Below are 12,088 nucleotides of genomic sequence, written 5' to 3' on the forward strand. Positions count from 1 at the left end.
TGTTTTATTCTCAAGAGCCGGAGGAATTACAGAGAAACCTCATTTATGCAAATAAGCAAATATGTCAGAAGTAGTAAGTTAAAGGGCTAAATGCATACTGAGAGCTGAAAAGAACCCAGACCACAATGTTATTCCCATTTTTATTTTATCTTTTTAGCTGCTTAATTCCAGGAAAACCAGTTAGCCCTCTAAGGTTCTGCTTTCTCATCTGTATAATGAGAAAATAACACCCAATTTGTGGGGTCCTTGTGGATTATATGAGAAAATTGATAAAGAATGTTTCCATAGACCATGGACCACAGTAGATACTCAATAAATACATTTATATTATATAGTTATAATATAAATTTAATATTAACACTATTTAAAAAATAACTCAGAAATGCCCATGTTAATTTTTTGAAATATGAAAAAGACTATAAACAAATAAATAAGTAAAATAAATAGAAATTATTGAACTAAACGGAGTAAATAGAGATTAATAGCATATCTTTTTAACTAATGTGAATTAGATAGTTTTCTTTGAAGAGTTTTCGTACTACCTTTACAATTGATACCATCTCCGTAATATCCAAGGGGGCAGCGTCCACATCGGAAGTGACCATCGGTGGTTGGTACACAGGAAACACCCAGAAAGCAAGGCGATTCTGCACAAGTTGGTATTTTGGTTGACTCAGGCTTTTCTGGCAAAATAGTGATGGCTCTACCAACTGATGCTGCAAACCCATCCGTGTGCTGTGTGTAACCTTGGACAGATGTGATAACTTGATAATTATATCCTCCTGTCTCTGTTTGGACGGTGCCCTGGCTAATGTCCTTTACTTCATCATGGGAGCGGTTGGGGTTAATGCGTATAGAACTACGATTGTCCATAGGAACTTGTAGCTCCCCCAGACTGAAATTTGTACTCAGAGTATGAGCCGCATGTTTAAAACCTGATATCTGATGAGAAATTGCCTTCGAATTATTCATTCGAGTTGTAACTGATTTTAATGAGAAGTAGGAGATGTTGCTGGTTTTGGTAGTAACTGGACTGTGGGTAAAACTTGCACCAGTTAGTAAGGGCTCTGTTGATGGCGACTGAGAATTTATATCTAAATAACCAGGAAAGAAATAAACGTTAGTCAATAATATTTATTAAGGTTCTGCTCTACCCACAATATCAAATATTAAGTAATTCATTCTTTCATTCAATATCTATTGCATGTATAACACTGTATGAGGAGCCATGCAGTAATGAGGAGTCAGCCCACAACTCCTGCTTTCAATAGACTTATAATCTATTTGTCTACACAGTGTAACAATTAGAGGACAATAACTAATAGTTTTATTAAGAGTTAGAAATAGTCAACAAACATTTATTACCACCTAATACACAGTAAGCTCAAAGCAAAAGAAAGCCCAGCTCCATCCCTGAGAAACTCGATGTTGTAAGGATATAGGCATGTGAGCAACTCATTTTAATGATCTGTGATCATTACTATAAAAGTGACAGCTATGGAACCTATAAGAGCATGGAGGAGTGGACAAGTTATTTTGCCTGGAAAGGTAAGAAAAGAAAATTAATGCTTATAGAAAAATCAATTGATAATTATATAAATGCTATTTTGTATGAGAGGCAAAGAAAGAACTGTGGCTCTAGTCATTTTATCAATGTGACAAAACAGGATTTTATACCCTCATCTTTATTGATTGTTCAAGTAGGAATTAAACAGTTTTGTGTGTGTTCTTTGTAAGGGTGGGTCGTCATTTTTTCTTTCTTCCAAGGTACTTTATTTTCTTTATTCAGTAACTCTTTTAAAAAGTTTCTTTGGTATGAAAAATCTTGTATTTTAGAATACGGGTAATTTTAAGCAGTGACTAGACATGTTTCTCTTTTATCCTTTCTACTGTTGATTTAGGGTTGATTTTTGCAGTGTCTTCAGGCACAGCACTTCTCAAATCCCTTATAATATGAAAAAAGGGATAAATCAAATCAAAATCAGAAAAAGACATAAGAAAACAAACCAAAAGCAACAATAAAAAATAATAGTAATATAATTGATAAACAGAAACAAGGGCAATGAAATATGGTAATTTTGAGGACTTCATAAAACACAGAAATCATAGGGTTTCAGACTAATAGAGACACAAGAGTGTACCAAATATAGCCCAAAACAAAAATAAGAACAAAGTAGTTATCACAGTACAAAGAACAAGAGGACCCTGGATCCATCCTCAGGTCAACTGATAAAAAATCTGAGACAAATTAGTGTCCTCTTATCCTGTCTTTGTGCACTGAAGGACTGCTCCTTCCCACCCCACACTGCTTCATATGAGTCATCTTCTTAGGAGAGTTTCTGGTTTTGAATTGAAAAAAGAAGTAGAGAAGAATTGGAATTAATTTCAGATTATGAAAAATATGGCAGAAGACATGAAGGGAGGAGTATATTTTAGCAAATGCACATAATAAAATGTATTGTTTTCTTTTGAAATTTAATATAATAAAATCTTAGGGTTCATGTTAAAGTAGGCATCAGAAATATTGAAAAATTACAAAATAGAATTGTGAGGGGCTATTTACCTTAGCAATATTAAAGTGTATTATAAAGCCACACTAATCAAAATAATGCATTATTGGCATAGAAAAAGACCATTAGGTAATAAAAACATAATAGGAAGCTCAGAAATATATCTCAGTGTATATTTGAATTTAATATAAAAACATGGTATTAAATTTCAGTGTGAAAATATGGCTTATTTTAATAAATGATAACACATAACTGCTTATTTATCTGGAGGAAAAATATATAGGGCCTCTAACTCACAACATAAATTCCAGATGGACTGAGAACTGAATGTAAAATATAAAATAATATAAAATAATGAATAGATACAGTATAAGAAAATTGAAGAGATTATATGCATAATGTAGAAGTTAGGAGATCTTTGGAAATGGAAGCTATAAATAAAAACTGTAATAAAAAATACCTGTATTTGACTACATAAAATTTTAATATTTCTGCATAAAAAGACAACATAGATAAAAGCAAAAGCCACTGAGATAAAGAAGATAATTTTAAGAACATGTAAAGTACTATTACAAATCAACAAAAAGTCAAACAGGAGTTATGAACAGAACAGGTAACAGAGAAGCAAATCTAAATAATTATATGAAAAAAACAATAAACAGATAACCTTTATCAAGTTCTGTCCAGATAAAAACAGTAGGAAGATACAACTAAACAACTGAACGTAAGAAAAGAGAAAAAGCTACATATATGAGGATAATTTTAAATTATACAAGAATACTACATGTGATTTTAAATAAAAATTTGAAATCTTGATGAAATAATGATTTTTAAATAAAATATAATGACTAAATTGACCCAAGAAGTGATAGAATATAGTTGAAATAATAATTACCATGAAAGAAACAGAAAATAATCTAAAATCACCTCCCAAAATGATTCAGGACAGGTGATCTATTGGGAAAACATTTACAAAATAATCAAGGAAAGAATATTTTCCAAATTGTTGCAGTGCACAGAAAGAGATGAAAAGTTTATAAACATTTGATCAGAGTGGCATAATCCTGTAGTAAATATTATTTATAAATATGCATAAAAATTTAAATGAAATACCAAATCAAATGTAGCTCTGTGGTTAGATATTACTGCATTGGGATTAAATAGACCTGTATCTCTATCAATGTTATTATATTACATAATTACATTGAGATACTAATGAAAATAATATAAAACAATGTTAAAAATGTAATTTGATACATTAAAACATTTTGAATAAGTTAGTCAAAGGAAATTTAACAGAAATCATAGCAACTTAATAAATAATACTGAAAAACCATGATAAAATTTAAAACCCACTCCTCATTTCAATCATTGACCAAGCATTATCAATTTGCTTCTTTAGTGTCTCTTTCATTTGTTATCTCCTCACCTTAGGTCAGAATATCTTCATGTCTTTCCTGTATATATTTGCGATATTGGTTTAACGCTTCTTCCCATCTTCAGACATGCAGTTTTTTACCTGCAAGTGGTCCATCCTCCATACTGCTCTGAAACAGCCTTTTTCAAATGTAAACCTTATCCTGTTTCTCATAGTGTTTCAGTGGTCTGGACACTGGCCACCTCTCTAGCTTCAACCCCTGCAGCAGCCCTCCTCCCAATAGACTTCAGGCATACCAAATTACTCACAGTGCCCAAGGTGTGCTGTGATGTTTGTGTGTGTGATGCCTCTGTACCTTTGCTCCTGCTCTTTCCTCTACCTCGAATGCTTTCTCTTTCTGGATCAAATTTAGCTGTAGTGACACTACCTTTTGAAAGCTTTTTATTATCCCTCCAGGTAGACATGATTTCTACTATTCTAAGCACTTCTATCAAAAGACACAGAACACCATACTGAACTATGTGATTACCTGTCATATTCCCTGCTATTATACTTAAACCCATTAAATCAGAGTATATATGCTATATACAGAGTGGAGCAAATGTAGGTTTACAGTTGTTTGTATGGAAAATAATACAATAATTAATAATGATACAAAAATAAACTGTGTTTTATATACTTAACAACTGGAAACCTATTTTTTTTGTGGGGGCGGAGTAGAAGAGAGGAAAAGACAGAAATACCGATGTGAGAGAAACACATTGATTGGTTGCCTCCTGCATGAGCCGCTGCCAGGGCGTGTGCCCTTGACTGAGAATCAAACCATGACCACCTGGTTTAAGGGTTGACACTCAACCATAGAGCCGCACTGGCGGTGCAAGATGACTACAGATTTTTTTAAAAAAAACATATTTTATTGATTTTTTTACAGACAGGAAGGGAGAGGGATAGAGAGTTAGAAACATCGATGAGAGAGAAACATCGATCAGCTGCCTCCTGCATACCCCCCACTGGGGATGTGCCTGCAACCAAGGTACATGCCCTTGACTGGAATCGAACCCGGGACCCTCGAGTCTGCAGGCCGACGCCCCATCCACTGAGCCAAACCGGTCAGGGTGATGACTACAGATTTTTAATATGAGTAGTGAGAGGGACGAAGTTTGCATTTACTGAGCTAGAAACACTTGCAATTGAAAAAGGAAAGAATGGTGGTGATTGGAGGAAAATCAGGAGTTATTGGTTTACCTGTTAATGGAATCAAATAGACTTTAAAAACTTCTTTCTCTAATATATTGGGAGAAAATAGTTCCATGTAGATAAGTTAGAGAAAAAATTAAGCAAATTGGTATAATTAGCAAAATATAAACATAGTCTTAAGAAAACTAAATTTGAGTTCTAGAAAAACTTATTCTCTGCCAGTAGAGGGATCAGCTGTGTGCAAAGTTCCCGAGGTCAAGAGAGCCATGCATTTGCAAGGAACACAACGAGAACAAAGTGGGTGGAATGGAATGAGTGAGGGCAATAATAGCAGGGGGTAAGTTTTGACAGATATTGTGTGCAAGATCATGTTGTGCCTTACAGGCTATTATATGTGCTTCAGCTTTTAAAAATATATATATTTTTTATTGATTTCAGAGAGAAAGGGAGAGGGAGAGAGAGAGAAAAAAACATCAATGATGAGAGAGAAGCACACCCCACTCTGGGAATCGATCCTACAATCCAGGCATGTGCCCTTGAATGGAATCAAACCCGGGACCCTTTGGTCCACAAGCTACACTGTATCCACTGAGCCAAACCAGGTAGGGCTGTGCTTCAGCTTTTACTCTGAATAAGATGCAACACTGTTGGAAAAATACTAATGTACTAGAGGCCTGGTGCACGAATTCATGCACAGATCGAGTCAGGCCAGCTGGGGGGAGGGACAGTGGGCAGTTGGCTGGCAGGCCCAGCCCCCTGGTTGAACTCCCAGTTGAATTCCAGGTCGAACTTCTAGTCAAGGGGGACCTTGACTAGCCTTTTATCATATAGGATTAGTTAATATAATTTGTTTTCCCCCCTATATTATCTATACAACCCTGCTAAAATACTGAAGGTAAAAAGAACAAAGATATTTTCAGAATTAAATTACATTCACAGTATTGCAGTTGAAGAGTATTTACTTACCACGTGAGTCACTGCAGTCATAGGAACCAAAGCCTGGGGAACACATGCATCCCCATTGCATACACTGCCCATTGCCACTGCACAAATTGGGGCATTTTAATATTAAGAGAATGTCTTCAATTGATTTGCCATATTCTTCTGTGTTATATTTACCTTCTTCCAAAATTCTCCTTTCACATTCATTTTCTAAAAGGGCCACCCCTGCTCCTGCCCAGCTAAGATCATCTTTTAGGAGAACATCCTTAACGCACATATCTATAACACTGTCGAGTCTCTTGCCAAGAAAGGCGAGACAGCGCCTTCCTATGCTGGAGTTGGCTAGAGTCCGCTGACACAGTTCCAACGTGCCGTGTTCCGTGAGGCCAGAGGGTGTAGGCCACGTGGGGACAAACTCTTGCTGGACATCCTCAGTATGGTCCTCAGGGAAAAAATAAATAAGCTCTTTTACATCCTTCTGGCTGAGACTTTGGAAAGCAAGCAAAGGAAGTAACTCATGAATGTTTTGCCGTTTCCATCTGTTTTGTCGATGCCACCATTTTCCTTGACTGTGTCTATCCTGGTCCCATGTGTGTATCCCATTGTCCAAAGTTTTTGGTACATCTTGTTTTTCATTCTTAGGATATTTTTGTAAATTTAAATCCAGTTTGGGTAGATTCACGTGCTTTTTGTCTTGAAAGAAATTTGAATTATTTTCTTCTCGAGAGGTATGCTTGTTGATCTCTCTGACAAGAGCTTCTGGATTAATATATTTAGAAGTGACATCCACTTCTGGTATCAAGGAAAAGAATTTGACACCTGTGAGGACTTTGCAGTTGGAAGCAATGTCTGCTTGAGAAACACGGACCAGATGATTAGAAGACGGGTAGGGTGAAGTGGTGTCCAAGGAGCAGCTACAATAGGATAGTTTTCCAGGCGATGGCAGAGATATTGGCATTGTGTCGAACATGCTTTTTCCTGGCAAAATCCTTCCAGATGGAAAACAGAAAAGTAATTTGAACAAAAACATCCCACCCCCCTCCCCAGGAAGATCTTGCAAAAAAAAGTAGTGTATTGAGTCATCACTCATTTTAAGTCAAATATTAATTTACTTTCTTACCTCCATTCGTTAATAAAAGCAAAACAATTATTAAAAGTTTGATCAATTTTGATCCCATGTTTGTCATGGAAATCATTTTCGGGGTTTTCATCAAAGGTGCCACAAAGTCCCAAAGTGTTTTTGTAATCGACACTAGGGGCTCTGATTGTTAGACTCAGGCCCCATTCACTAAGATCAGCACGGATGAATGCTCCAGAAGAAAACCAGATCTGAAAAACAGAAAGAAGTCATTTAAAATAATATGCAATATTTAAAAAGGAGGACATCTGTAATACTTTCAATAAAGATAAACTTATAAAAAATAATATTCAGGGCAGATTATGAAAAAGCGATTATGTAAAAAATAAAATCATTTATTCTCTCAATATAAAAGGAAAATAAAATATTGATTTTCCTTAGACTACACCTTTCCTTTTAATGCTATATGTCAAAATAATGGGGTTTTGCCTTTTGCTGATTTGAAATTTGATTTCCACATTGATCCTTTTATTGAGATATTTTGTTTAAACTCTTTAAAAATAATTTAAACTAGAGTGAGACATTTTGTGCAATTAAAGCAGCTATTAATGTTGAGTATAATGTTTACCAAGTAATGTCTCTGATAGTAATTATTTGATCTAGACTTAGACTGATGAGTAATTGATTTATACATGTAAATGTAACTCCAGAAGGCAAATAGAATCAGAAGCCAAATTATAACCAGAACGTTGCTAGGGGATTTGGAATGAGAGAAGGGGTTTGTTGAATCATCCTAATAGCCTATGTCACCTGTGATCATAGAAGTCTCACCCTCCCAAATCAGGGACTTGGATGTACATGTTGAGAATTTCTTTCTTCTAAAATCCACTGAAAATACACCACGTATGTCTGTTCCTCCAACTTTACTACCCCGTTTATTTTATTTTTATTAGATTTAAAAATTTCCATCTGTTTTGTTGATGCCACCCTGTTTCTTGACTGTGTCTATCCTGGTTCCATGTATTTTTTAGATTTAAAATTTTCAGTTTTTCTTTTTAGAAAAAATGGTGTTATTTTAAAAGCAAGCCAATTTCATATTGCTACTCAATCTGAGGTGGCTAATGTTAGCGTGCTGGTGCATATTCTTTGAAAACCTTTCCTATATTTCATTAATTTCTTTTCCTGTCAATAAATACACATCTATTCCAAAATTTTCATGACTATAAAGTGGTCTATTATGTGACATTGCTATATTTGGGGTTTTGGTTAAACTCTTTTATTCATCATTGATTAATTGTAACTTTTCCCTCTCAAAAGGAGGGATATTATGTGGGGTTCTGCACATCCTTAATTATTTTATTATGGTAAGTTTTCAGAAGTAAAATTTCTTGAAAAATGACATGCATAGGGTCTGGAAATCTTGCCAATATTGTATGAGAAATATAGGAGCAGCATTTCTTTGATTACTAGTGAAATTGAAGTTTTTACATTTTTATTGGTTATTTTTACTTTTGGACATATTTATCAATTTTATTTATTTTATGAATTTCATGTTTATATCATTGCTCACTTTTTGGTATGCTGATCATACATTAGTGATGCATATTAATGACTATGTAATCTTTGATGTTTCTTGATTTTCTAATCTCTTCCATGTCTACCAGTCTATTTCTGAGGCAGGACCATCTGTATTCATTTCAAAAGTTGACTAGCTATTCCCAAATATTTATTCTTAATTATATATTTTATCTATGGCTAATATACCACTTATTAGGCATTGCCAAAAATATTTCTATGAATCATCCACCAAGTTATAATGAAATTTTAAATAAGGAAGTTCAGTTTGACAGTTTTAACTATTGCTTTGTCTATTTGTATGTGGTACATGAAAAAAATTTTACTCCTTATAAGATCAGTGTTACTCTAAATGTATTTTAGTGAAAAAAACCCACAAAACCCTAATGTTGAAAATGATAGTTTTTAAATTAATAGAGATGCAAATAGACTCAGAATAAATCAAAATTCTGTAGAAAAAAGAAAAAAATACTTTTAATAATCATACATACTGTGACTTTTCTTCCTAAATAAGATTCACTTATCTTGATATTGCTGGTTTCACGTTGGCTCTTTAGAAATAAATATGGCTGCGATTCATGTAGCTGACCACCGCACATATCGAAAGTAACTACATCACCTTCTTCTTTGGCAACAAACCCGCAGTTACATGACACGGTATAGTGAAGGCTTCCACAGTCCCATTGACGTACGTGGACTTCAAAATCACGTGACATACTCTTATAAAGCACAAACGTTCCAGTCTTGAAATTATCATATACCCTAACATTAACAAAAGCCAATTGCATTAAGAATTGGTATAAAATATCACAACAGTATGTTGTAAACCAAAAATGTGTGCTCAATTTAGTATTTATATGCGTTCAATACACTTTGCTGCAAAAATGAAAAATCTACATTTTTAATAGGTTTATTTATCATGAGCATTTTTTTTTGTAGAGCATTGAAGGAGACAAGTAGTGATAAACACCTAAATCTCTCTCACTGATCTTCTACCCTTGCAATGCTCTGTCAGCCCCTGCTTCCAGCCTTTTCTTTCCATCCCTGCTTAGTTTTCTTCCTAATGCCTATCTTTCTCAGATATACTATATATTTTATATATTAACTGTGTATATCTCTCTCCACCTATACAAAGATAAGGTAGAGTATGTCTATCTGTCTTATCACTGCCATACCTATACTTGCCCCCAGCACGTAGAACATGGTTTGTCACTTAGTTATTGCACAATTAATCTTGTTGGATTATAGTGGATAAAATTAGTCACCACTACTCTTTCCTGAGGTTCTTCCATTTAAAACTTCTGTTTTTTATTATAACCATAAAGGATTCTTGCCTGTGGGATTGGTTTCTACAACTTTGTATACTGGTTCGAACTTTTGGAGTATCATTCATTATTGGAGGGGATCTGCATCTATGCACTAATATTGAATAATTTTACTAACAATAATAACCTTATACTTTTTAAAAAAGAATAAATTACCTTGCATCATGAAGAAAATTTTGACAACAATGAAATGTTCATATCATTTTTTAGGGACTTATTAAAAACACTAGAGGCCCGGTGCACAAAAATTTGTGTGCTCGGGGGGGAGAGGGGGTCCCTCAGCCCAGTCTGTGCCCTCTCACAGTCTCGGACCCCTTGGGGGATGTCCACCTGCTGGCTTAGGCCCACTCCCCGGGGGGATCAGGCCTAAGCTGGCAGTCAGACATCCCTCTGGCAGCCCGGGAGCCCTTGGGGGATGTCCACTTGCCAGCGGGGAGCAGGCCTAAGCTGCAGTCAGACATCCTTAGCACTGCTGAGGAGGCAGGAGAGGCTCCTGCCATCACTGCTGTGCTGGCAGCCGTCAGCCTGGCTTGTGGCTGAGCAGAGCTCCCCCTGTGGGAGTGCACTGACCACCAGGGGGCAGCTCCTGCATTGAGCGTCTGCCCCTGGTGGTCAGTGTGTGTCATAGTTACCAGTCATTCCCAGTCATTCTGCTGTTAGGATCAATTTGCATATTACCCTTTTATTATATGCCTGGTGCATAGGTGGGGGCTGGCTGGTTTGCCCTGAAGGATGTCCTGGATCAGGGTGGGGGTCCCCGCTGGGGTGCCTGGCCAGCCTGGGTGAGTGGCTGATGGCTGTTTGTAGGCTGGTCAAGCCCCCCAGCAGGGACATTCACCCCTTGAGGGTATGGCCAGCCTGGGTGAGGGGCTGATGGCTGTTTGCAGGCTGGCCACAGCCCCTTCAGGGTGGGGGTCCCCACTGGGGTGCCTGGCCAGCCTGGGTGAGGGGCTGATGACTGTTTGCAGACTGACCATGGCACCCAGCCACCCAAGCTCCCAGTGGAGGCTGGCTGGAAGCAGGTATCTGGGATTTATTTATCTTCTATAATTGAAACTTTGTTGCCTTCAGCGGAGGCCACAGCCAGCCAAGGCAGGTGGGAAGCTTGGCCTCCTCCATTGGTGGGGCAACCACGCCTCCTGCTTGCTCCAGCTCCGTGGCTGCCGGCCACCATCTTGGTTGGGTTAATTTGCATATATTTGCTCTGATTGGCTGGTGGGCGTGGCTTGGGGCGTAGCAAAGGTGCAGTCAATTTACATTTTTCTCTTTTATTAGATTAGATGAATTCCCCAGAACAGTATAACTGAATTTAAATCCTTCTATGCAGATATTAGTAGCGGGATCACTTACTCTTTTTTGGTCATGTTGTCTATTTTACTTTAAGATCCACAGGCAATATCCAGGTATTCATGATTACTACAATAGATTTTTTTTCCCTGAGTGTCCTTGCCATGAATTAGAAGTGAGATTTTAAAATAATTATGTGTTAGTTTAATCATCTTGCCTTAAACCTTAAAGATTATTTCAGTATCACCTAGAAATGCAATACAGTATATATGTCTAGAGCAAAAAAATTAATCATTATTAAATATAAATAGTCAAGATAAAATGATTGTTTGTAGTTGTAGGAATCTTAATTTTTTTTATATATGTATTTTATTGATTTTTTACATAGAGGAAGGGAGAGAGATAGAGAGTTAGAAACATCGATGAGAGAGAGACATCGATCAGCTGCCTCCTGCACATCTCCTACTGGGGATGTGCCCGCAACCAACATACATGCCCTTGACCGGAATCGAACCTGGGACCTTTCAGTCCGCAGGCGGACGCTCTATCCACTGAGCCAAACCGGTTTTGGCAGGAATCTTAATTTTTACAAATTCAGTCTCACAGCTAATTCATATAGTTACTAAGAACTAGATTTTAAAGGAAAACCACCCCACACAAGTAAATTGGTATTTTGAAATAAGCCAGTGATGTCCATGCATGCCTTCCTTTTTAAAAAATTTTTTGTTTGTTAATACTCACCCAAGGATATTTTTCCATTGATTTTTTTTTAGGGAGAGTGGAAGAGAGGGAAAGA

General features: G+C 36.5%; 1 protein-coding gene across 1 annotated transcript in view; it reads right to left on the reverse strand.

Moving 5' to 3' along the window:
- Window positions 1-12,088, reverse strand: part of VWDE (von Willebrand factor D and EGF domains) — a gene marked incomplete at both ends in the record, with an annotated part of 46,249 nt that overhangs the window by 10,822 nt on the left and 23,339 nt on the right. The window contains 4 exons of the mRNA XM_081101999.1: window positions 543-1,094; window positions 6,052-7,016; window positions 7,148-7,356; window positions 9,172-9,442. Coding sequence (XP_080958125.1) covers window positions 543-1,094; window positions 6,052-7,016; window positions 7,148-7,356; window positions 9,172-9,442 — 1,997 coding nt within the window. The remainder of the gene's footprint in view (window positions 1-542; window positions 1,095-6,051; window positions 7,017-7,147; window positions 7,357-9,171; window positions 9,443-12,088) is intronic.

Source organism: Myotis nattereri (genome assembly GCF_964212035.1).
Source record: "Myotis nattereri genome assembly, chromosome: 11".
Lineage (NCBI taxonomy): Eukaryota > Metazoa > Chordata > Mammalia > Chiroptera > Vespertilionidae > Myotis > Myotis nattereri.